Below are 27,386 nucleotides of genomic sequence, written 5' to 3'. Positions count from 1 at the left end.
TGGAGCTGAAGCCGATTCCGTGGGCTTTGGCAGGAGCTGATGATGAAGGCCTAAGTGTCTGTTACAAACTTCTTTCACTAGTTGGCATGGTAGTGTATGCCACTTCCCTTTGTCTTTTTGTTGTTCTTTGGGATGCTGAGTTGTCACTTAGCAGCTCTATCCCAACCTCTTGATTGGCTTTGGGCGCTTGTGTGCAAAGTGAGAACAAGAGAGAAGGCTTTAAGCACTGCTAGCATCTGTTCCTTAAAATTCTTCATTTTTCTATTCGAATAAACTAGGAAGATCATTGGACTTAGTTGGACAATCCATTACCTGGGTCTTTATGTCAATCATGTGGCATATTGGTGAAAGAATGGACCTTCAATTGGTGTGTATTAACCCTCTATTCTTAAGTTCAGATCCCCCATTATTAAGACTTGCTCTTTAGTTCATACTCTTTTCCATGCATCAATTATGCCCTATTTGATCATATTTATTATTTAAAAATCAAGAAAAAGGAGTTTCTACTGTGAAGTTGAACCTAGATCTGGATCCAAACATGAGTCTGAATGGTGATGCTAGACCCAGATCTGGATCCAAGCCCCATTCCGAGTTCTAATTCGTGCTCAAACCTGGACCTGACTGGGACTTGAATCCGATCTTCTTCTTCTTTTGAATCCGATCAATTTTGGATATGGTACCTCATATATGGTACCTGTATCTGAACCTGACAAAACAGTTATCTGGTTCTTTTAGCTGGATCTGTGTATGAGTACCTGATCCGATGACAGCCCTAAACATGATCAATTCTTTTTTTCCATGAACTTATATATATAACAGCTTATTCCTAGTTGTGATTGTTAAATTTCTGGTTCGTGCAGCTGATGGTTACTCAATTTACATAAAAAATCTGCCCTTGAATGCCACATCTGCCCAACTTGAGGAAGAGTTCAAGAGGTTTGGACCCATTAAAAATGGGGGAGTACAAGTTCGAAGCAATAAGGTGTTTTTTTTTTTTTTGGTTCAAGTCAATCCTTTACTTGTTTTGGGTGCCCTCATCACTCAACCGTTATTCCTTAGGATTATTTCCTTTTGTGTGCAGCAACAAGGGTTTTGCTTTGGTTTTGTGGAATTTGAGGTTGCTGGTGCTGTCCAAAGTGCAATTGAGGTATGCCTGCATATGCTTGCTGTAACAGTAAACTTTTTCTTAGAGTCCCTTATTGTGATCTCAGTTGATTGACATGATTGGTTGCTTATCATTCTATCCATTTTTCTTATGTGCCTATTTCTTCATTGATTATGAAAATAGGACAACTGATATTGTTGTTTCTGTAAAGAATAAATGTTTATTCATCTTGTTTCATTACTTCCCTTTAGCTGTGACCTTCTCTTTTATCTTCCCTTTACACATCAATGACCTTTAATGTGCTAGCCTGGTTAACAATGCTACTATCTTTAGAAGTTTAATTGGTTCCCAAGCAAGGTGTTCAATAACGGTAATGGTGGCCATAATGGCCATCGCCGTTACCATTACGATACAGGCCATAATGGCAGTTGTGGCATTTTTTATTTTGCAAAAACATGTTTCTGACCGTTATGGTCTGTTATGGGCCGTAACGAGGCCATTACAGGCAGTTTTTTTTTTTTTTTCTGTAACAGCCGTTTTGGCCCCATAATGTGTAACAGTTATGGCCGTTACCATTATGTAATGGCTGTTACGTAACCGTTTTTGTATACCTTGTTCCCAACTATTATTTCTGGTGGGATTTTTGAGGACATGATGGCAGTTTCTGTTTCTGTTTCCACTTCTGTTTGATTTATGGAATTATTTCCATTTTGAAGTTCTATCTGCCTAGATTTGAATTGTCTTCTTTTCTGTCCTTGCAATGAGTCTCATGCTCGTTTTGGTACATGACATAGCTTTTTGTTTCAGTTTAAATGCATTTATCACTTGGAAGTTTATGCGTCTGTATTTATTTTAAGATATTCCAGATTTTCTATTCAAATTTCCTATCCCTATTGTAATTATCAGTTCTTATGTTTGCTGAACTACTGTCACTTTTCGTTTCTAGCGAGTCTTATGCATGGATTCCAGCACACCCTGATCCAATGCATAATCTTCTTGTATGTATGGTCTTTTGGAGGAGGCAGTATGCACACTGTTATTGATTTTATTTCTTGTCTTGGGTGGTGTGGTCATGAGCATACAATATACAAATGGTTAAATTTACTAAATCACCCAGGGTATAATGTCTAAGGTAGGAGGCAAAAATAAGATTGTGTGTGCATACGCACAATTGTGTTATATAACATGAGCATATTGTCGGACAAATGTGTAGTATGCGCTTGTATGCATATTCTGCTGAAAATTCCTAATGTTGAAAATAATTTGGGACCTCGATGTGAAATACATATCCATGCATATGATGTTGTCAAATGCACAAATGTGGGACATTCTGAAATTGGATATGATCAAATCCCTATCATACATTACAGGCTGTTGTTGCTTATCAAGAATAGGAAGGAACATGTGTTCACTAGGATTGTGCAAACCTAGTTTGTTCACCGGAATCAGACTGTTAAAACAAAGCATTGCGGTGGTTCCTGTGGATTGTGCCTAGTGAACTTCTCTAGCATTGCATGCTGGAGTTTTAACTGTTACAAACTTCCCTTCATGGATAATGCACAATGTTTAGGCTCAAGTGCAGTGGTAAGCACTGTTCTGTTGGTATGTGAATGGTGTTTGGTAAACACCTATTGGTGGTTTCCTGCCATTCCCTGTAGCCAGCTACTTGAGCATGCCCTTTCCAACTTAGGTCCAATGATGGTACATTTGTCTACCTCTGTGCTTATCAGTTTTGCTTGGCAACTTCTTTGCTTGCTTACCCATCTGGGTGTGTATACAATAGTTGGGCAGGTGGGGGTCAATACTCTGTGTAGGGGTAGCAATGGGCCAGGTCCAAGCCTGGCCCGAGCCAACATGGACCTAGCATAGGAGACTCAAGCCTGAGCCCAAACAAATTTGTTTGGGCCTGGGCCGTGCCTGGCCTAGCCTGGCATGAAAATCATGGTTTTCCATAACAATATTGGCTGACATATTCGCCAGCTTGCTGGTCGATACCATACAGGCCATAGCGGCTGATATGACCTTGTACAGCTGATTTATTTATTTATTTATTATTTTTTTGGTATATGGAAAAATCTGAAAAAATATTTGTAAAATTCTACAAAATGTGATGATCCCAAACATGTATTATTATTATTATTTTTGGACATGCATTTAATTTGATGGTGTGATAGGTCATCCTTTGGTAAGAATGCTATCCATCAAGCACCATCAACTTGACCCATTGAAAGTTGACAAAATAGGCCCTAATAAAACGTGATTTGGTGGCTTGGGCTTGTCATATATAAATAAAATAAAAAAGATGATGGAAAAATGAAAAGTTGACGGTTTACCCATTCTTTTGATACTCCCCAAAATGATGAACTCGGCTTTGGTTCATCTAATCCCACCCAAATTTTGTGTTTCTATCCTCAATCTAGGCCTAGATCTAGTTTAAAATTAGTTCTAAGCATCCTTCATGGTTGAAATGAATAAAAAGGGAAATACAAGAGAAAAATTGAAAACAAAACCTTCCTAATGGGCCCTTTATGACCCGCATAGTTCTATGATGGCAACATCAGCTCTGTACCGGTGCCAATATTGGGCATATAGGCATATATGGGTCAATGTAAGCTAATTCGGCCCATTTTTTCCATAACGGACAGATTCACCATCGTATCGCATAACGGGAATGACTATTTCCTTTATGTTATGGCCGATATGGCCGAAATGTAACTGTTTTCTAATACCATGCTAAAATTGATAAAATCCCCATTTCCTACTTGAATGTTCCTAATCAATCTGTCAGGCACGGCCCCAACCCGAAAATTGATAATATTCCATTTCGCACTTGAATGTTCCTAATCTATCCATAGGCCTCACATGCACAAAGTAATAGACATTTTGGAGGAGTGAAACCAATGGGACATTTAAGATGCATGGTGTTTCCTAACCAAGGATTGGAATGCATATTTGTAGGATATTATGCATGTACATATGAAGTTGGGTTGGTCCGGCCGTGACGACCTAAGCTTTAAAACATTTTCATAAGGTCTGGCTACATTTTGCCTTGAGGTGTACACCTCAAACACCTTAAAATCATTTCCAGGAAAAGCTATATTATTTTCCTGCCCTCTTGTGCTGGGATTTTGCTTTAAAAAATTATAATGCATTATGTTGCAACTTGTTTTGTCTACCTCATCTGTTTTTAAAAATGTGCGACTGGGAATTAGCATTTGATAACATTGTCAGGTAAAAGGAAGTAAGGTTTTCTAGGCTTAGATCAATTATTGATTTTCACTCCAAGTCTCCAATAGATGGAAAGCGATTTATTTAGTTATGGGAATATGGGTGCATTTGTTGTAGTTTGTAAATCTACTCTCCTATCAATACCAAACATGAGGGAACATTCTTTAACATGCAGGAGGTGAGACCATCTCTTTTTTTGCTTTTTAATCAATGAATTATAGTGGGTTTCGTCTAATCATCTCAAACAACCATAATGATTTCATGATGGCGAATAGTTGCTGAATTATGCCAACATTTTGGCCCATATTACAGAAGCAAATTACACCAAATAGGGCTATTTTTGGGTGTTGGGGGCCTGGGTCTGATGAGTGGGTGTGTGGAGGTTCTCTCTTCATATAAGATGGAGATTGGTGTTTCCAGATTTTACAAATATGCGTGTTATGAGTTAGGGTTGATTCTGGGTCAAATCATAGTCAACAAGTCTATTAGGAAATCTATTTATGAAGCCTTTCCTTTCTTGTAAATATGCGATATACCAAATGTTTCTCTTATGAAAAAGCTATAGTTTGGAATCCTCAAAAGAATTCCTTAAAAAGGATGAACAAACTAATTCCAGTTATGTGATCTTCCAAATAACCTCAAAAGAATCCCTTAAAGAGGGTAAGTGTCAAGGTTTTGAGTATTGGTATTCGTGGTATGGTCACATAATGGCCACATTTATTTTTTTCCTTTTCTGCCCAAAAAATTGCCAAAATATATTGGATTTTTATCTCTCAAAAAAAAATAAAAATAAAAATTATTGGATTTTTTTAAAGGGTGGATCAAGAATATGTGTATGTTATTTGTGTTTTGGAAATGTATTTGATGATGCAATGGTATTCGTGTCGAAAGTCGATCAAGTAGGCCATAATTGAATACAAATCAAGCATGATTTGGTAGATTAGGAACATATAAATACAACAAAAAGAAGATAGAAAAATTAAAAAAGCGATGGTTTATCACTTGTGATATTTTTTCCCAAAATGGTCTGCTCCAATTCGATGTTCATCACCAAAGTATGGAGTCTATATAAAACCTGTAATGATAAATAGCTCTTTCTTTTGCCTCTAAAAAGTTAAGGGTTTGGGGGGAGAAACAAATGTTCTACCTACCTCCATGAGGGAGGGGGGCCATGTGTCATTAGGCATCTGTGGTTGGAGCTTCGAATACAAATTTTGCTACTCATCTCTCCTCTTTATATTCTTCTTCAAGAGTCAAGGGCTCCCAAACAAAATTTCCCAAAACGTTATGTTTGGTAGCCATTTTCTTTTATTAAACATATTTTCCTTCTCCAGACATGTCTCCTGTTCCCCCCGATAGAGGGAGCCTGCATAACCCAAAGCTCTGTAGGATGTCCACGTGATATGCACTCTGTCCATTAGTTTCCAGCTCTTGTTAGGACATGAGCCAAAAAATGAGGCAGTTCCAAAATTCAGGTGGGCCTTGCTACAAGAAACAGTGCGGACTGAACGTCCACGGTTGAAATTTCCTTTGGGCCCACTGAAGTTTGGGATCTATTTGTGTTTTCCCTTCATCCTAGTGGGAATCACGTTATGAATGAGTTGGATGGCATATAAACATCATGATGGGTCCTAGGAACGTTTGAATGGTGAGTGTCCCATTCCTACCGTGTCCTGTGGTGTGGCCGAGAGTCTTGGATCTGCCTAGTTTTTAGATCACGACCTAACAGGAGTTGGCTTAACTGGTGAACAAAACGGATGTTACATGTACATCACAGTGGGCCCCATAGAGCCTTTTTTTTTTTGTTGCCAAGGTTCCCTACTACACTTGTTATTGGAAATTTTGGTCCCACACAAACTGTCCGAATTGCTGATGACGCACAATTCGTATGTGTGGGGCCCATGGTTCTGTACCTGATGGGCCCACCGTGTATGGGGAATGCATGTATGTCCTTTTCAGGTCTGAAGATGAAAACTTGTATACCATTGCCATTGTACTTGTGGAAGGAAAAGGATGTTGAAATGGTCCACATTCAAACGTAGAAGTACAGGAAATATCAAACGATTGGTATCGTATGTCAGGGAAATCTTTTGCCCCATGCCCCATCCACATTGGCTATATGGGGTTAACGGTTCAGATTCTCCAGTCATATGCCCTAAATGTATGAAATCTTGCAAATCGTCACACTTTGTCTCGGATGCTCATGCTAGCACCACATGCACGTGACCATGCCTTGGCCCATGTGTCACTTGTAAGGTGGGGCACTTGTGACATGTGGTCTTCCTTTTTATGGGGACATGATATGGTAGAGCTGTGGAATAAGAATATGGTAGATCATCACTACCAATACAAGTCACCGTTGTATCCAACGGTGTTGCAAAAACCGAAAACGATGGACCCCACCTATGGATGTGAGTGCAGACCTGATTCTGGGCCAGCTTATGTTTGGTATGACCCCTACCTAATGAGTGTCCAAACACCGACATCCAAACAATTTTGCATGAAAATAGGTCAAATAGATAGTGTCATCCCAACAACATTTCGAAATAAAAAATAACTTTCTGGAAGTATTTAGAATTTGCTTTTTACAAAGGTATGCTTCAGATTTTATTTTTTTTCAAGAGTCGAAACCAAGCAGGTCCCGAGGGGTTAAACGTTCTTCCTACATGCATTTGACATATCGTATGCCGTAGAGAACAATTATTTATTTATTTCCTTTGAATTACACGATCTCACAGCCACCTGAGTAGGCTAATGGTTTAGCTTACACTTGCTGCACCTCACCTATTGGTCTCATTCAATATTTTTAAATAACTTTACCAATGGGCATATTATCCAGCCCACCAACCAATATGACACCGGTCTCTCTCACTAGATGTTGTCTGTTGAGCAGCCCAAGTTAATCTGAGTTTAGTACTAATGAAAAAAAGCCCAAAATGGCCCATAAAATTGTGAAATCCATGGGATTCTTCCCACTAATGCATTAAAAAAAATAATAAATTAAAAAAAAAAACACCTTAAAATGACATTTCTCACAAAGAAATTTCAAGAAAAAAAAATCAATTTAAGTGTTGGGCTGACGTTCCAACTCAAAAATGACCAAAAAAGCGCTGCAAAAATTGAGTGGGATTCATCTCACTGATGCATTTTTCTTAGTTAAAACAACATTTCTCCTAAAGAAATTTCAAGATTTTATTTATTTATTTATTATTATTTTTTTAATAAATTTGATGCATAGTTGGTTTTGTGTATCAACTCAAAAATGGCCCCAAAAATGGCCAAAATATGTGAAAGTTGTGGTACTGATCACACTCATGCATTTTTGTACCCTAACTGAACATTTTCCCTAAAGAAATTTTAGTTAAAAAAAATGACAAATAGTGCCGCCGAGCCTAGGTTCTGATTAGAAAATCGTCCCTAAAGCGGTTAGAAAATTGTGAAATTCATTGTTTCATCTGAATAATGCATATTTCTAACTTAACAATCTCCTTTAACTTCAAAGAAAAGCAGGAAAAAAGTTCAGATCTAACAATACCGTCTTGTCAGGTGGATTGATTACTTGATTTATTTGATTTGTGAAAATCAACAAACATGCCCCAATGAAACAGAAATTGTGCATGATTTTGTAGACCAGGGCACATTCTGTTTAGGTATAACAAAAGAAAGAAGAAAAAAGTTGATGAGACCAATTTTTTATTCCCTAGAAATGGCCCGAAACCGCCTTCATTCTTTGATTCCCACTTGGATCTTCACTTTCAATCTCCTTTTCTTTTCGTTTGAAATAGATCTGGTTGCAAACAGTCTCAAGAGGATTCTCCACCCTGTTCATAAGAAGTGGAAAAACTCGACCCTCTTATAGTCTTAATATCACAGACTGATACAATTTTTTAATATATTTTTTTTATGTCAATCATTTGTGTAAACTAATACTGTGCAATGGATGAGAGATGTGGGAAAGAGTAAACTGCAGCAGATTAACCAAGAGATAGCTTGCTGATCAGATTGAATAAAGGGGGTTTGAAGGGTTTCGGGCTGATGACGGACTGCTGTCATTGCCGACAACAGAAGCGGTGGTGCCTGTAGGCTGTAGCCATGGCAGCCATGGCCGCTACCCCTCTCTCTCTCTCTCTCTCTCTCTCTCTCTCATATTGCAGCCGGGGCAAAGCCATTGCGGCAAGCAGTGGTCGCAGCCATGGCTCCCACCAGCACACCCTCTCTCTCTCTCTCACACATACACACACACACATTTTTCCTCTCTGTCAGCTGCAGCAGCAGCGATTGCATCCATCGCTTGATCAGCCCACTGTATACACAAAATAATAATAATACTAATAGAGAGAAGGAGAAGGAAAAGGAAAAATGCAAGATACAATTTATTTATTTTTTTCATTTCTTTTCTGAAACCATGCCCCCTTTGCATTTTATTGCATCAATCCCTGACTGTTCCCTGACATTGGCAGTTGCCCCTCCTGTATTGCTCACCTCTTCATGGCTTTCCTCATCCCTGCACCACCCTAACGGGCTTGCTCAGCTCAATCCTTGCTGCTCAGTTTCTTTTTATCTGACAAGGGAGTGCACAGTGTCCATTACCATGGAGACTCTTTTGAATGTTCATGGTGAACACCTCAATGGACTGTGGCACCTGCTTCGGATCGCCCTTCAGACTTGCTTTGCCACTCCCGCTCCCACTCCTGATTCCACTTCCACTTCCTGCCTTGTTTGTACTTGCTAACATTTTGAAATAGACACTTCCTTGCTTTCACACCTGAATCTGTTGCCGCTTCACTTCATGCTTCGTTAGTTTTAAAGCTAGACCTGGGGTTAAGGCTTATGGATATATTTGGAAAAAAGAGGGAGGAATTAGGGTTTTATTGTAGAGAAGGGAAATGGAAAAAGAAACTATTAAGTACTCCTAGGAAAGACTTGCACTAATACCAAAATTGATGCAACTTGAGGAGAATCGGAACTTTAAGAAGATATGCTGAATACTTATCAGTTTAGAGAGCTCAATTCCCTTCAAGATGCCACATCGATGATGTAAAACCCAAATAAAGAGATGCTGGTAGATGCTAAACAGCCCAGTAGTCCAAACTAGCACCCACATGATCACAAACTGAAAGAAACTTCAAAATAGCTTTATTCGAATTAGAATCAATGTATATGGCATATGCATGGCCCTCGGGCCTTTTTATGGCTCTCTACAATCTCTAGAATCTTCTAAAAAGAAGTTTTTGCATTGTTCTTCTTATATATGATTACATTCAAAATTGTATACTTCTAGTTGCTTCAAAAGAATGTATTTAAACATCGAAACCAAACTAAACTTATTCTAATCAAAATCTATCTATATATCAGCCATATGGTGAATGTATAACATGCTATGGGGTGTACATGCTGTACGTTTGGAATACAGGCTGTAGTCTAGCAACCATTAGACATTTAGAAACATTTACAACACCTGATTGGACTTATGGGCCCCAAATTCCAATTGGATTCCATATGATAGGGGATGTGTCACACTTGTGATCATGTGGAGTCTGTGCCTGGATATGATGAATATGTACCTGTTCAGAGCTCTAGTTTCCCTTCAAGATGCCACATGACTGTTACAGAAAGTCCCAAGTAAAGGATTATCGTTAGAATATCAAACAGCCTGCTAGAAAAAACCAGTATTCACACATCCACATGCTATAAAACTAGCTTTGTTTGCGTTCAAGAATCAATGTGTGTGCCGTACATGGGGCCCTTGGGCCTTTATATGGCTCTCTGCCATCTATAGAATCTTTGAGAAGTTTCTAGACCTTCCATTTTACTTATATCACATTGGTCCATTGATTATTGTCTACTGCTTGCTTTAAAAGAGTGTGTTTAAGAACAAGAAGCCAAGACATCTTCAAATGCAAATACAACTTTCTGTATGTCAGCTGTGTGGTCCATGTTTACACCCGTATGGGCTGTACATACTGCATTGTTTTTATGCATGCTATAATCTAGCAACTGGTTGATAATTATAGACTTTTAACACCACCAAATTGGACTTACGGTCTCCACAATACAATCAGATCCCATATAACAGGGAATGTCACATGTATTGTCAAGTGGGATCCATCTTGTTCCTATGATTGATGTGTGACATGTGGCCTGGATGCATCATCTTGGCTAACACAAAGACATGCTGACAACTTGACATGGTTCAAAGTTCATAAATCCCTTCATATATCAAATCTTCTTAACTTTCAGCTGTTGTTATTTGCAACTAGGAAAAAAAAAAATCTATCTTTGATAGGTTAAATAATGTCCTGATCAAGGTTGGTACTCCATTGTATCAAAGATCCATTAACAACTGCAGTACCCAGAATCTTCTACAGTGTGTTTACAAAAGACTGCCATTTTGCATAAGGATAACACCTGCAAAACTTCTCTTTGAGATGCCATCATAACTAAGCATGTCACATAGCTGCTGAAATTGATGCCACAGTTGGTGCTTGTTTGGCATTGTTTGCCAAAATTTTCTGGAAGATGTACCCCAACAAGAGTATCCATCTCATGTTGCTGTATGATTCTGATCCAAAAGAACAATGTGAAGGTGATGGCGCAACCAGGTCAGATATGCTCATTCTCTATTGTAACACCCCAAATTTCAGGGGTCGAGCATGAACTCAATCCCCGATATTCTAGGTGTCACTTTTGCTTTGTGGAAGCATGATTGATCTGTATGGTTCATTAGTACCCAAGCATTTATAAGAGCTAAGCTAAACAATGTATATCAACCCAACTAAAAGTGCATAAAAGGTGATTTTCCAAAATATACATTCACAAGATCAACATCTCACAGTCCACCCAGGTGGGGACTAAATATAAATGTCAAAAAAAAGAAGAAAGATAAAGTATGTAGTCCTCTGCCCAACACATCAAAACATAACTCCGACGATCAAATATGTTGACCCACTATTGCTCCCCTGATGACTGGAAATACAAGAACAACTCTGCGGAGTCCGTGTACTCGTCCTCACAAGCATCCGCCTCCAAGGTACCTGCGTCGATGGTGGGAGTGTGTGATCAACTTAGTAGCACTATTATCCTAAGTCAACATATGTTATCAACACAATCAGGCATAGGCAATGATAGCATTACAAAACAAGCAATTCCCTAGGCTAGTTGTTTAAGTGCATAGATGTCACGATATGCGAATATATGGCCCGAGATCAACAACAATTGCAACACTTCCACTTCAACAACACAACCACCACAACAATGATCAAAAGAGCAATGATTTTCTTACAGCGCAACCCGCAAGTGCATGTCATGATATGCATGATTAGCCAAATAATTATTATTCCAAGTTCGAATAGCAGTTTGGCGAAGCTAGGATACTGCCATTGTATCGTGGGTCTTTACCTAGATCACGTGGCTTGTTGCGGCACAAGGCAACTTCTCACCAGTATCCATTGATCCCATTTAGGGTTCGTCACCCAATGGCTTATCGCCCAAGGACAATTACAAATAATGTAAGAGTCGTCACCCAAGTACAAATGTGACACAGGCACGGCACGAAAGCTATCAACAACATGTTAGGCTTGCGGCCTTCATCAGTGCTCAGTGGTCATTACGAGGAAGCTCGTCACCTAATGTTTTATCAATGTGACGGGCACGTCACCCCAACGTAGGTCAACAACTCGGACACGGTGTCCCATATCACCATGCCCGGCCCTCAAGTCTTGTCGGATCATAATGCACTAATGGTTATGAATGTACCTCATTCACTAGTAACGGTGCTATCCCAAATTCTTTAAGAGTGTCACAATATTACCAAATATACGAATGATCGAGCCAGGCATTAGACTGATCTGATTGAGTATGGAGAACCCCGGACGAAACTAGCATTGGGCGCAAAGCGTCTTATGTAGTTCCAACTACTGCTAGTTGTCCGTGTAAGTCCGAAATAGCCAACCCACAACGACTATCCCGTACTCGAGTGCTTAGCAAGGCTCTATCCAACACAATGACAATTTAATTTATCTATTATACGCCAATAATCATACAACAATTTACTAACACGAACAAATAAATCAACCGATGCCAATACAAATCAGCACAACACAATCTGCATCCACACAAAACCCGCCGGTACCGAATATCACAACTATACCCCACTAGGGTATAACAATAGTACCAATATACGAATAATGCAGTCCAATGTATGTCAATGCAAGCCAACAAGTATCAACCATAGTTATCTAATGCTATAACAAAGCTCTAACAAAAGTATTTTGATATTGTTCAAGCATTTTATCAAACATGTTAACTACTAACCGCATCAACATTAGGGTTATAATAATAAAGCATTTAAGGCATAATTATCTATGAATTTCAACAATTAATTAAGAATTATGGTCCATCAAGCTCTAGGGTTGATAAAAGGAAGCCTAGGAGAATAGTCCGCACCTTAAAATGGTTTTGCTCGACTTAACACACTTATAGGGTTAGAGTTCCAAGGAAAATCACTGATTCCTATGGAAACAACAAGACTATTGTGAGATACATGCAATTAAACCTAGAAGGACTTAGATCAGGAAGTATGATCCATTTCTTACTTCCGATCATCGACGAAAGGAACTCAACGGAAGATCCGGTAGCGGCTAGGGTTTCGATTAAAGGAGAGAAGGGCAAGAGGGACCACCAAACCTCCACAACATTCACTCTCACTCACTCACTCACTCCTCTTTCTCTCCAAAATAGGGCTCAAATTCGTATGGGGTGAAGGGGCTGCCCAAAGTGGGCCTTTTATAGCACCATATTTGGTGCAAATGAACTCAAGGGCCAGGGCTTTGGTGTACTAACCCTATGGGAGGTTGTTTCCAACTATCGGGATCCATAGGGAGGTGCACGGCTTGATCTACAGCATGAGATAGGTGCCCCTAGTGGTGACCTTCATATGGATATGATTGCCCAAACATTCGGACTCACTGATCAACGGGTAGGACCCTAAGTCTATTTGACGGCTACTAATTGTTGATCGGGGTCACGACTATACAAATGTGTCGGATATTAACCTAAGTTATTGTCCTAAATTCGATCGTGATCTAACAGTCTGAAAGCCACAACTTTGGCAAAGAGTGGAGGGGGGCATTTAACTCAAGTTTATAATATTTTCTAAGGGCATTCGCACAACTCATGCACTCGGCTTGCGAGCCCAAGTTGAACGATTCTAGACGTGATCTTGGCTTAATGTCTGCAATGGACATCAAGCCAGACGAAATGAATGTCTTTCTATAGTCTCAGATTTAGCGGACCACGAATGAGCAGTCTAGAGCTAATTCGGTTAGTTTGGGCATTTTTGGAACAAGTTAAGCCACGAGATTTCTCATGCTCGACGATTATTGTTCAGCTTAGATAAGTTCATAGCGCGACCTATTCACAATTAGTGGAAACAGTTATTCTGTCCTAATTGCCCTTAATTCGCCAACTCTAGGCTAAACAGGGTATTCAATTGGGCCAGTACGGTCTTTTGACAGTGACGCTACGGGACGTTACATCTATCCATAGCTTTCCATTGAATCTTAGGATTCAAAATATATTGAATCAGTACTCCAATTCAAGTTTTGCAGGAGAAATGTAAGATGAAACTTGCAGAATAGAAGCGCAAACTAAATACACATCACATTTGTCGGGGTCCAATAACAGTTATCTAACAGGGTAGCTGTTTTCTTATGTTGTTTGCATCACTTGAAGGGTACTTCCACATTCTAGTTGGGAGGCTAATGTGATGGAGGAATTTGTATCCTGTGGGTAAGGCAACACCCATTTTGAGGATTCGAGCAATTACATGGTTGAGGCTATTTTTGTTGTGTCACATCTAGTATGGCATGGAGTTCATGTATTTTTGGAGTCTGACCTTTCATGTTTGTTCATTGGTCTTGTGTTTCACTACCATTATGTTTGTGGGAGTAATATTGTTTTGTATTTCAATTAGCAAGCACAATGATGAACTTGAAAGTAGAGTTCACAACCAGGAATTAAAACTCTCTTTCAGAGTGAAGTTTACCTGGGTCTAAGACAGTCATGTACTGAGTGGCTCAAAACCGTATTTGACTCAGTTACTAGTCATCAAGAAAATATACTTATTTCAAGTGGTTTGCTTGGTTTATAACTTTATTGTCTAGAGAAACTGAGTCAACTCGGTTACAGGCAAGCTTGACTGCATGTTTCAAAAAGCAAGGAATATTCAGGTGTTGGTTATGTTCTGAAAGTTTTGACATGAACAAGAAGAAAGCTGGGGTCTTTTTCTTTTTTGTTTTCATTTATGAATTTGTCATGTTTCAGAAAATGCCTCTTGGGGAATTCCCTTTTGATATTTGCTGGTGATTCACACGTGAATTTGGATGCTTATTTTCAGGCATCGCCCATTACAATTGGTGGTCGGCAAGCTTTTGTTGAGGAGAAGCGGGCTTCTGGTTCCCGAGGTGAGTGGCACGAGATATCCCATTCATTTTGAAATATGATTTGTGGTTTGTGTTTCATTACCATATAAGACCCAAGTTTCCTGGCTTTTCTGATAGTAAAAAAATATTGGTATCCTCTCTTAAATGACATGGCGTCCGCCCGCCTGCCCACATGCGCACGTGCGCGCACACACACACACCGAATAAGTGATTCCTATATTTCAGAGCATGGATTCTGACTAAAAACCCATCTCAAGCTGTTATTGGAACCCCCCCTCAAAATACATCCTAATGAAGTTCTGTTGAATGTAAAACACATTTGCGTGGAGATCCCATAAATGCAATTTGGGGAGCCTTGTTAATAAGTTCCACACGAGTGCACTTGCATCTCACGTGTACCAAACTGTAACACAGGAGTGTGAGGTCTAATCTACTCATCAGGTGCATCCCTCCTTGTAGATGCAGTGACCCAAAAATCAGGGATCCATTATCATGTAAGGTTACGCATGTTCAATGGTAATAGATGATTAGTAGGGAATTTATCGATGGTCCAGATTCAACATTCATGTCTGGCCTACTAGATGAGTAGATCAGCCTGATTCTTAGCCAGGGTATAACACTGCGGGGCCTGCCTGATGAGTGGCACAGATCTCACACATACGTGTCACATTACAAGTGTTGGCTGCAAATTCCCTGTCAAGTGAACTCATGCTTTTGCAGTTGCACTTCTTAATTTGAGTAGAACACTTATTTGCCTCAGTAGATGGGCAGCAATCTTCTTCTTTCTTCTGTTTTCTCTGCGTTTGATACAATGAACATTTGATTTCTGCAGTAAACAGCAGAGGACGGTTTCCAGCAGGGAGGGGGAGTGGCGGCTTTAGGAACGAGGGGATGAGAGGACGCGGGAACTATGTAGGTTCAAGGAGTTATAGCAGGGGGGATTTCAATAACAGGGCCGATTATGTCAACAGGGGCACTGGCAGGGGGGGACCTGGTCGCGGAGGCGACGGAGGGTATCAGAGGGTTGATCATATGGGGAGTAACGGTGGTCGCGTGAATCCCGCTGGTGGATTGACCATTAACGCCGCAGCCAAGACCGTTGCACCACGGGTGTCTGCTCCCGCTTGAAAGCCATCAGATATGGGAGGCGGCGTGGCAGACCATTGAAATCCATTTTGGTTCTTTTTTTCTTCCGGAGGTCTATTTTTCGAGTGCTCGGGCGGCGGAGCCGTGTGGGGATTCAGAGTCTTAAAGATTCTTCTCTTTTGATCTTGTTTTTTTTTTTCCTTTTCCGGTGTAGGTAGGTGGCTGCGATAGTTAGAACACGGATGGTGCTAGTTTGTGTTGTGCAGTATACTATGCCATTTGTGGTCCAGGGAAATTTCTCCATGGTTTATTGCCTTTCATAATTTTGGGGTTAGGCAAACACCTTTCCTTCATTTCTTTTTTCATATTTGGATCATTTGAGTGTTTTGCTGTTCTATTACCTTTTTCTCCAAGGTAATGACTGTTGAAAACATGGCAATGGTTTGTTTCTCTTTGTAATCTTGGTGTTTGTGTGTTTGTTTGTTTGTTTGTTTGTTTTTTTTTGGTCCGCTGAAAGAAACTTCTATGCAGTACCGTTCCTCACGGTGCATGTGGCAAGCATTTGGTGATTGGTGCTGTTGATCTGGTGGGCCATGGCTGCAAAGTCAAGGAGAGAGTGTCGTCATACTCAACCCATTCCTTTTTGGCTTCTCGAATGGTCGGATATGGGTCATTTGCAATATTAGATGAATGTGTTTTATCTGAGAAATTAAATAGGAGGAGAGGCAGTGTGCACAGGTTTTCAGTCTGTACAAGTGGGGCCCATGGTTTCAGTCCTCCAGGCCAATGGTCTCTGTGCTACACCAGCAGAAAATCTTCAAGATATGAACAGTAACCTTTTCAGTTCGTGGACCAAAAGTACACAGAAAAAGGCACACCATCAGAGGTCTACAAGCAACCGAAATGGGGATCGTCCAGCCGGGGATTTAGTGGCATAGTCCATCCATGGCAGGGCCCAACAGATAAGCAGGCTGGATCACTGAACAAAGCACAATTTCAGCTTTAGGTTTTTGAGTACATATACCCACCCATTTTTAGTGACGTGCTTCCTTATCCTTGAGTGTAAGAGTATGCCCTAATCATGCACCCATTTTGTAATTGTGGGGCCCATGAATCGGTATCCGGACGGTTAACACAGTAGACGCTGCAGTGTGCATATGCTCTAGGAGATTTTTGGCATTTTTCTATTCTTGGTTGACCATGTAATTGGATTTCTGACTCAATGGGCCCACTAACACGGAGCCGAAAGCAGTTGGTGCTGGTGTTTTGTTTATTGCTGCACGTGCGGCGCGTGCTATCATTTGAGGAGAAACTACCAACAAACCATTCTTTTTGTTTAAAATGTGATAAAAGTAGAGAATTAAGAGGCCCACCTGGCGTGTATATGACATCCAGCCCATCCAACATATGCACTCTACCATGATTATCAGACAATTAAAAATATGTACTCCACCATGATTACATTTTATTTTGAATATTTTAGGTGGGTTACATCGCTTTTTATGGTGTGGCCCACCTTATGATTAGATCGTCCAGATCATCGGTTCTATCTGATAACCACGGCAGGTTGCATTTGATGAATGCGTCATACATATACAGGTGGGCCCTACAATTCTATTACTTAATGATTAGATCGTCCGGATTGTCGGTTCTATCTGATTGCCATGATAGGTTGCATTTGATGAATGGGTCATACATATACAGGGGGTCCCACAATGCTTGACTTTACACCATGTACATAAAACGTGGCACCTCTTCTCGGGCACTATTCCATAAAATCAGGCTTGAAAGAGAGTACCTTGGCCAGACCAGTTCATACCCAGGTCCGGTCTGTTTAATACTCTGCCCAGCCCATGAAATAATGTTCATACGCATGTACTTACAAATTGGTTATTTGCATTTAGATGTCCAAATGGTTGGGACCCGCAAACTGATCGCATGTAGGCACCAGTTTTTACTGCCAACATTCCACTCGTGGAATTCAGTACCATGTGGGGCCCACCATGAAGATCGCCCTTCTTACAAGGGTGATCTGCTCAACAGATGGGCCACTTCTGTATGTTGAGTCAAGACCGACGGTTTCCATTGATTCCCACGACGTAGCTCACCTGATGAGTTGAATGGCCAAAAATTTTTTTTGGCAGGTGATCTTCATGGTGGGGCCTACAGTTTGAATGATTGAGATCACCTGATCAGGTTAATATTCTGGGTATATACAATACATTTCAGTCCTATCCAATGGTCGATCATGATCAACTCTCTAATATGATTGATCAAGGATTTCCATCCCACATCATGGAAACCTGAATGCGCAGTGGTGCTGCCTCGGCCGTTGGATGTTTCTTAATGACCATCATCGGTTCGATCATGGGTGACATTATTCAACGGCTAGCAATACTTTTGGAAACAGCAGCAGCACTCTCAGACGCAAGCAAAGTCAAGTCCGTACTAGCCTTTATTGACCACTACTAGATGTTTTGACCTGCCGTCCACCGTCCAATGTAATCTAATATCCAATATATGACAATTGACAGGTGGATGCGCACACTCCACGCTATCCCTCTGGTGGGTGGGTCCCATCTGAAAATACAAGTATATCCGTCTACCAATACCAGACAAGTGAAAGAGTGAACAATCCACGCCTTATTTCTGCTAGATCCCACCATGAGTATTGCCTTGTACAAAGTTCAACCCCAACCGCTCTTTGGGTGGGCCACACCATAGAGAAAAATGTTTGGCCATTGCTAAATGAGCAAAAATACAAGCTCGGTCCATTCGGTGAGTGGATGTGGCTGATTTTTGCACTGGATAATCTCGGTGATTGGGCCCACCTACTGGACAAATTGGATGGGACGCAGATTGTGTGGTGTCAAGGACTCTGTGGGGTCCACCATGATGTATGTATGTATTTTAACCATTCCGTCCATCCGTTTTGCCAGCTTCACCAAGGGGCCCAAAATTGAAGCACATCCAAAGCTTAAGTGGACCACACCACAAGAAATAGTGAGGACAATAACATCCGCCGTTGAAACCTTCCAAGGGCCCACAGTGATATTTATTAGTCATCCAACCTATTCCGAAGGTCACACAAATCTGAAGGGAAACCTCAAATATCAGCTTGATTCAAAACTTCCATAGCCCTCAAATTTTCATCAGTAGGCGCTTTCAATCCCCACTGTTTCCTGTGGTGTGGTCCACTTGTGATTTGTATATACTTCAATTACCTAAAATGAGCTAGTGGAACGAATGAAAAACACACACATCACGGTGGGCCCCACAGAGTCCTTATACTACGTAGACCAATGGTGTTGGGTTTACCACGCAATCCGAGTCATCTGAGAGATTGGAAGTCTATTGCTGGTTTAAGGTCCTGGGTGTACCGTAAATTGTGGACTGTCCAAAACTGGTTAGATTGGAAACCTTGTATTAATAAACGATAAAAGCTCGTCCATCTGAAATCAGACCCATCAGATGATCTAATCCATCCATCCTTTATGGTTTGGTTGCGATTGCATGACACAAGTGATTCTTTGTAGTCGTATGCAAAATCCATTATCAATGTTTTTATTAAACTTTTTTTTTTTTTTAAATAAATGATCTTGACCGTCCAAGTTTATGGCCAATGATCAAATGATTTGTGAAATCAGTGTCATGTTCTCATGGTAGCTCATAAGATACCCAATCAACAGCCTAGGACAATTGATTGGACTTTTTTAAGTGTCCCACTGTAACTTAGAATGCACTGGGGCATTTCTCTAGCCCATAATCCCAAAATCACATCCTGCCTAATGCTCCTGGATAAACAATCATAGACCAGACCACGCCCATGGACCTCTAGCCCAAAATCCCAAAACCAAAACTAGCCAATACATCCAGACCCCCCAAGTGGGACATGAAAAATTGAAATTGTTTAATGGGCCAAAATTCCTCATTTTCTTCTGTCATCATACACAGTGGGCCACCCACCAATAGAATTCATCAGACATAACAAAGATTGATCTGAACATCTACCCTTCATTGATGTAAATGAGAAACAAAAGACGAGAAAAAAAAAAAAAAAACTCCTCCAGCCACTTTTGCCAAGGAGTTCATGTAAGGATTTTTCTTTCTTTCTTTTTTTTTTTTTTTTTTAGTATACATATTGTTAAAGATGATCTAATGCCTAACCAACATCTCTATGCAAACTCTGAGAAAACTATCCCAAAAGGAAGAAGGCAAAATTCAAAGACAGATGATGAAGGATGGTACCCATGGGGGCCTGCGACTGCCCATCGTTCATCCAAAGGCGGATGGCACGACGACGATATGCTTCAATGGTTGTGAGATATCGGTGCCTCCGGCGTGCTTCACGAACTCCGCGGGTGAGAACGAGCTTCCATGGCACACGCAGACAATGCTCACCTCTGTCTTCGTATACCTGTATAAAAACCCAGTTATGGTTTTCCCATTCGGGCCGTTGCCAGTGGTGGAAACGCACGGCATGTGCGGTAGCGATGGCAAGGGCGGGCCTGGTTTCTTGTCGTCATCGCAGTCGTGTCCCGCCATTGGTATGGGTAGGAGAGGGCTCTTAGGTGGGCTCTTGGTAGTTGAGATGGGCTCAGCTGTGACTGATCTCAAGGTGTTTGAGATGGGTGTGGCCAATTCCTCAGGCTTGCTCCAACCGGATTGCGTGGCAATGGTGTTCAACACTGGTTTGTCTATGGCCTCCTCTGCATTTTGGGCTAATTCCATCAGATGGGTCGAAGCACATTGCTCGGATTGACGTTGTGGATTCCGTGCGAGCAGAACCCGTGGCTGAGATTGCTCAACCGGTGGCCGCAGCCGACTTGAGTGGCTTCTAGTGTCGCTGCTGCTCCCGCCTGTAACAGGGGATGATAGTTGATTACAGCCATTTCATTGAAGAATGGTTACTTGCATCAATTGAAATTTTGAATTGCAATGGGTTGGTTAATCATCTACAGGTGTAATGGTAACAGCCCTTGGCCAGAAACAGAGGCATCCTTATGATGGACACTCCATGGCCATGGCCCACCTTCTGTTGATTTCAGGCCGTTTATCTTCATCTTAAGACAGTTTACTATGGATGGACAGTGGCCTACAACAACCCCCAATTGAACAATTCCTTCCATGTGGTTGGTGTATATTCTTCCCTTGCATATGGGCCATTCATCTATGGCGGGCCCCACCAAATGAAACAGTTTGGATCAGCAATGGGTGGGCCCCAATCCTGTAGTTATGAAGCTTAGATCTTGTAAAGACAATGTGATATTGCCCCAATGCTGGAATTTAAGTCACGCCAGCATTTCTTCACAGCCATTGGATCTCATCACTCTTTCATCAGGAAGAAAGATGGATGCATTGGACGGTTGGATCATGCAACCTTAGAGGGTCCATGGTCCTCTGTTCCAGACTGTCGATCTGATGGACCTAATAATCTCTTTGATTGGAAGATCCTAACCCATCTAGGATCTTCCAATCAGGAACTTCTTGGGGGCATTACCAATCTAAGGTGGGACTCATGAAACCAACGGTCTAGATCATCAAACCACATGCCTCACCTGTATAGAAATCAGACCCTGATCAAGATTTCTCACAGAATTTCAATGACTCAGAGAAAGAAACACATACCTCTCAAAAACTCGCTCTGATTATCAGAGACAGCAGAGGAGCTGCTGCCCGTTGATCCGCTCGATGGCCCACCTCCTTTACTCCCATTCTGCCCTGAATCACTACCCGCAACCCGTTCCGCGCCGCTCGCATCAAGATCGGACTGCTGGAAAGGCCTGAAAGCCCGACACCCGTCCGGCCTCGGCCCATCAGCCCTAGCTGCAGAATCCGACGGCTGAGGAGGCACCGCTGCCGTAGCCGGGCTCCAGTACGGCACCATGTAAGGGTAATGAAACCCATTCCCAAAAGGCACATACGGCATTGGATGAAACGGATACTGCATCGCCGCCGTTGGCGGTGGCGGTGGCGGTGGCAAAACCGTAAATCCATTAGGATGATACCCTCGAAAATTAGGGTTAGGGTTAGGATTTGGTGTTAAGGTAAGGCCTACATTCTGATCTCCCACGGGCCGCCGCTCCGATCTCGACCCTTCGTTCTCCTTCACCGTCCGATCCCTAACCCTAGCTTCAAACCTCTGCGTCTCCAGCAACATCTTATCAGCCACCAAATCCGACCTATTTACAGAAACGCCATTGCCATTCCAATGCCCGTTCTTCTTCTGTTCTCTCTTCTTCCGCGCCTCCTGCCTCCGGAGCGCGTGGAGCTCTCGCTTCTTCTGCGGGTCCAGCGAGTTCGGGTCCGGTTCATCTCTGCCGTCCAATCCTTTTAGATCGACGGTGGACGATGACGTTGCGGTGGCGGGCGGCTTCCGGAAGCTTCTACCGAGCGAGAGACCGAGGCTGAGCTCCACCTCTTCTTCATCAAGATCAAGATTCGAGGTTTGCGCCATTGCTGATCGTTTGATTCGGATCCCTAAAGCTCCAGCATCTCGCTTTCGAAAATCTCAAAATCTCTTCAAGGAGTTTTGCAGGTGCGTGGAGATTTCATATACGAGTTCTAGATGCAGGGACGGATGCCACGTGGCACAAGGACAGGTAGAGATGGACGGCAGGTTGACACGTAAGAGGATTTGGCGTGTTCCGCGGGAGCGCTGTTTAGGGTCAGCCTGTCATGGCGAATGAGGTCGTTTTGTGTTCATCGCGATGGAGATAGTTGTAATGTACATCTCTCAACGGATACGTTTTGGAAAACATAAAGAATAATCACAACCTTCTATTTCCTATAAAAATGATCTCAGATAATCTTACTCTGAAATTAAACTGATAAAAATATATAAACTGTCCATTTCGTGGAATTCAAATTGACAAGTATGAATAGAATTTTATGTATTTATTTACATATGAAACTAAATAAATACATAGAGACTAATATGGACGGTTTGATCATTTTTTAAAGTTAATTAAGTGGGCCCCACTAAGGGATGAATATTAAAAGAGACGTCCATCGCGATTTGTGCGAAACGGATACGGAAAGCGCTGCTAAAATTAGCGGGAAGCGTTTTAACCCCGACGACCGCCTGCATGTACCGCGGGCTGCAACGTGGCGTGACCGAATGACAGGGCGTTGAGGGACACGTGTCGAGATATGGAGGCATGTATAGCTGTTCCTCCTGCGGCCTGGCCCGTAGCGGATGGGATCTGGACACGTGTCCTTCTGGCTTCTGTCGGGTTTCAGATCCCACCGAGCCTGGCTTTACGGAATCTCGAGGAGGCTGCTCGCCACGTATCAATGCTTCGAAATGGCACGTGTCCGGATTTAATGCAAGGTGGGCCCGGTTCCTGCTTTGGCATCACGTGTTGGAGCTGGAGATGGAAGGTGCTTTTCGAAGGCGCCACGTGGCGTGAAAAGAGAGAGGTACGACAGCTCAGACGCATCAAGTTGGTTTTTTGCTTTTTTCTGCATGACTCCAACGTGTCCAGGTGCCGGAAGGCTATTGGACAACGACACGTGGCTGTTACGCTTTGGATAACTTGCTTATCCATCCATGCGGAAGTGGTGGGCCCCAACCAAAGTGCTCGATCCCAGCCGGTGAATGCGGTGGGGCCATAAACATCCATATACATAAAAAGTTGTCCATTGACCAATCGCTCACATTCTACGTGATTGTGGGCCCCACTAGGAAAGGATCCTAGCGTGGTTTTCCTGGGGTGGCGCAGCTTCGGTGGGGTAGACTCTGACTAGGGGGTCCACTGTATGTACGTGACTTGCATCCACGCCGTCCATCCGTTTTGAAAACTTAATTTAGGACGTGATAAAACAAAATAAAGTAGATCCAAATCTCAGGTGGACCACACCACAGCAAACGGTGGTGATTGAATAGCCAATATTAAAAACCATCAAAACTGTTGATAATGTTACAGAGAACTGTACGAAGAGACCACACAAATATCAGCTTGATCTATTGAATTTTGTGGCCCCACATTAAGTTATTAATGGTCCATCACCATTGTTTCCTGTAGTGTGATCACCTGGTATTTAGATATGCTTAATTTTTGGTATTATAGCCTAAAATGAGCTGTCAAAACAGATGAACGGCCTGACGTAAGTCACGTAAGGTGGGACCTGCAGCCAGGGATCCACCCACCTTGGTATATTCTGGGATCCGAAGCAGATTGGCTGATGTACCTTAACCCACTGGATAGCTGCTGCATTGACGTCACTAAGTTCCGTGGAGTCTGATCACGAAGTATGTATTATGTCCAAACTATTCAATCTTCCTGAGTCTTGAGACGAAGAATAAGACAGATTTAGCTGTCAATGGACTACTCCGCAAAAGCAACAGGCGATCCAACTTTTACCATTGGAATCTTTTTTTAAGAGTTTTGTCAATATGTTATTTGTTTTTCCCCTTCATTCAAGTCTTTGAAGGGAAAATAAACGTTTTGTTAAGCCCCGTAAATTTTGTAACGGTGAAAATTATTATCTCCGCTACTATTTGTGGTGTGGTTTATATGATTTTTGAATATAATTCATTTTTTTGATAATGTTCTAAAATAATCTTTAAAAATAAAATAACGGTGTAGATATAATAAATACATTACTATGGGGCCATGTAACTTTGATCTCCTCTAAACCGTTCATACCACTTGGAGCTCGAGGAGCGTCACTGCTCGACTTCGCACGACAAGTACCTACATCAGCTACGATAGCTGGTGTGTGGTACACCAGCCAATCGGCTTCCCGGGGGACGTGGATTGTACTACCTCAGCCAGACCCTAGCTCCGAACCGATAGGTCTGTAGGTGGGCCCACTGTAATGTATCTGTACATCCAAACCGTCTATTCCTTTTCTTAGATTATTTTAAGACATAAAAACAAAAATGAGGCAGATCCAACGATCAAATGAACCACACCACAGATGACTCTTACATTTAATGCAACTGACCTTTAATGCTCCGTGCATTTTAATGTAAGGAGCTTATTATTTGGTGTGCTCCACTTGATCATTGGATCTGCCTCATTTTTATGTTTATGCCTTAAAATAATATGAGAAAAGGGATTGACGGTTTGGATGTACAGATACATCACGGTGGGCCCGCCCACAGAGCGGGGATAGTACGCAATCCGCGTCCTTCCCCTCGGATCCACCCACCAGCTGCGGGCCCATCCCATTAGCGGCTCAGATGTCGCGTCTTGGGAGGCGTGCCCGCGGAGGCAGCGCGGCGGAATACAGCTGGAAGGAAGGTGCAGTCGCGCGACGCGTTTTTCAAGTAGAGAAGATCTGAAGATTGGGATCTGGGTAAGGACGTGGTTCCACGTGGGCGTTCGAAAAGGTGGGTCCCGGCGATAGGAATAATCAGAGGCGAGGATGTACGCCGGCACAGATGCGTGGGAGTACTGCCTTGGGTGGACTCGTGCATGTGCAGTCACATGGCGATGTCTCTCCGCGATTCAAGTTATACGAGGAAAGGCCAGTATTGTAGTCCGCGGACTACTAAACCTAATCTATATTCCGTTATTTAGCCCATCTGATTGACGATTTAGACCGTCCACAATATAGGTCCTAGCATGGAACGGATACAGATCCTTTTTCTTTTCTTTTCTTTTCTTTTCTTTATTTGGAATGGTTGTAGTTGCAGAAGAGGACCGTCCATTGCCGATTCCCAGTGGGCCCTACCTTGTGGAGTCGGTTCTCACACTGGAGCGCGGATCAGGTGAGGCCCTGACCACGGGGCCATCTTCATGGAAACAATAGTGATGGTCGGTGCTCTGTGGGCCCCACCATTATTTATGTGTTTCATCCAAGCTGTTCATCCATTTTTACAGATCATTTTATGGCTTGATACCAGAACTGAGAGGGATTTAAATCTCAGGTGGACCACACTACAGGAAAACAATAGTGATTAGATATCCACCATTAAAATCCTCCTAAGGCCCACTGTACTGTTTATTTGAAATCCAATCTGTTGATTAGGTCATACAGACGCAGATGAAGGGAAAAAACAAAGATCAGCTTGATCCAAAACTTTTATGGGCCCCAAAAAGATTTTAATGATCGACGCTCATTCAACATTGTTTCCTGTAATGTGGTCCATTGAGAATGGGTATATCTCATGGTCTCATATCCTAAAATTATCTAGAAAAATAGATGGACGGCATGGATGAAACATATACATCATGTTGGGTCCCACGGAGCACTGACCATCAGCCATTGGAGTAGCCAATCCGTTTCCATCTTCATGTATTCGTTATATATCCACGCCGTTCATCCGCTTTTCCCACTCATTTTAGGCCATGGTTCCAAAAATGAGGCAGATCCAAATATCAGGTGGACCAATCTCTGTGGATTTAAACACCCATGGTCCCAAAAATGACGCAGATCCAAATATCAGGTGGACCAAGATCTGTAGATCTAAACACGGGACTGGAATAGTCTAACACCCATGCTCTGTGGGTCTCAAACGTTTTACATGTAAATCTACTCCGTCCACGAGGTGAGAATCATTTTTTAACCGTTCGTGCAAAAGATCATCCTATAAAAATTCTGATGGGCCACACCGATGGGAACAATGTAAAGCTGCTCTTAGAACCTTTAAGTTCAAACCTTGTGGGCCCACCTGATACTTGGATCAAACTGATTTTCTATTTCACTTAATCCTGAATTAGACCTGATTAACGGCTTTGATGAATGACACGCAGGGGCCATACACAAACGTATTGTCATCCATCTACTCCTAATTCCGGTCCCATTGGCCGACTCCAATTTCACTACGGTAGTCCAAGGAGTATATTAATTCATAAGCACTTCCCGGGCGTGCTTTCGCTGTGAGGCTGCCACCAGCCAGGTGGCTAGTGGTCGGTGCTATGTGGACCCCACCATGATGTATGTGTTTTATCCACTCCGTATATACATTTTGAAAGATAAATTTAGTTCTTCATCCCAAAAATTAAATAGATATAAATCTCAGGTGGACCACATGAGAAAACAGTAGTGATTGAATGTCCACCATTAAAAACCTCTTAGGGCCCACTGTAATGGTTATTTGACATAAAACATTTTTATTGGGTCATACATACCTGGATGAAGGGAAAAATATATATATCAGCTCGATCCAAAACTTTTTTGGGCCCCAAGAAGTTTTAATGGTGGGCGATCAATCAACACTGAGCGGTCCACTTGAGATTTGGATCAACCTCATTTATCTAATCATACAATAAAATGACCTGGAAGAATGATTGGACGGCATGGATGAAACACATACATCATGGTGGGGCCCACAGAGCACCGACCACACCAATCCGCGTCCCCTTTAATAAGCAGGTAAGCTTTCTTACTCTGGCGGACTAGCGTGGTTGATATGCATGTACCGGAAACTGTACAGAAGGAACATTTCTAATTGAAACTAGACGGTGGAAAATCGTGTGTTTAAGATTAGATGGGCCATGAAATAATATTTAAAGGGAAATGATCTCTCACCTGGCAGATTAGCGACTCGTTAATGGACGGTTCAAGTAAAA

The 27,386-nt window shown here is 42.0% G+C and overlaps 2 protein-coding genes across 3 annotated transcripts in view; one reads left to right on the top strand and one right to left on the bottom strand.

Annotated features, from left to right (window-relative positions):
- LOC131239609 (nuclear transport factor 2-like) overlaps positions 1-16,314 on the top strand; it is a 31,221-nt gene extending 14,907 nt beyond the window's left edge. For both annotated transcript variants that reach the window (XM_058237388.1, XM_058237389.1), the window contains exons 7-10: positions 861-982; positions 1,082-1,147; positions 14,730-14,796; positions 15,608-16,314. In XM_058237388.1, the coding sequence (XP_058093371.1) occupies positions 861-982; positions 1,082-1,147; positions 14,730-14,796; positions 15,608-15,903 (551 nt within the window). In that variant the 3' untranslated portion in view covers positions 15,904-16,314. The remainder of the gene's footprint in view (positions 1-860; positions 983-1,081; positions 1,148-14,729; positions 14,797-15,607) is intronic.
- A 3,541-nt stretch (positions 16,315-19,855) lies between these two features.
- On the bottom strand, positions 19,856-22,397 carry LOC131239608 (ninja-family protein 2-like). Its single transcript, XM_058237387.1, has 2 exons — positions 21,490-22,397; positions 19,856-20,720 (listed from the first exon to the last, which is right to left on the bottom strand). Exons 1-2 carry the CDS (start codon positions 22,316-22,318, stop codon positions 20,137-20,139), a joined length of 1,413 nt encoding a protein of 470 aa, XP_058093370.1. The 5' UTR covers positions 22,319-22,397; the 3' UTR covers positions 19,856-20,136.
- Between the last annotated feature and the right edge of the window lie 4,989 nt (positions 22,398-27,386).

This window comes from Magnolia sinica, chromosome 3 (genome assembly GCF_029962835.1).
Source record: "Magnolia sinica isolate HGM2019 chromosome 3, MsV1, whole genome shotgun sequence".
Lineage (NCBI taxonomy): Eukaryota > Viridiplantae > Streptophyta > Magnoliopsida > Magnoliales > Magnoliaceae > Magnolia > Magnolia sinica.
This window is presented reverse-complemented; position numbering and strand designations above follow the sequence as displayed.

What these genes read in the sequence shown, in the direction of transcription:
- LOC131239608 (XM_058237387.1), bottom strand. Translation starts at nt 22,318, where the DNA reads ATGGCGCAAACCTCGAATCTTGATCTTGATGAAGAAGAGGTGGAGCTC. An exon ending in TCAGAGCGAGTTTTTGAGAG is followed by an intron (nt 20,721 to 21,489) that starts GTATGTGTTTCT and finishes CCCCTGTTACAG; the next exon opens with GCGGGAGCAGCAGCGACACT.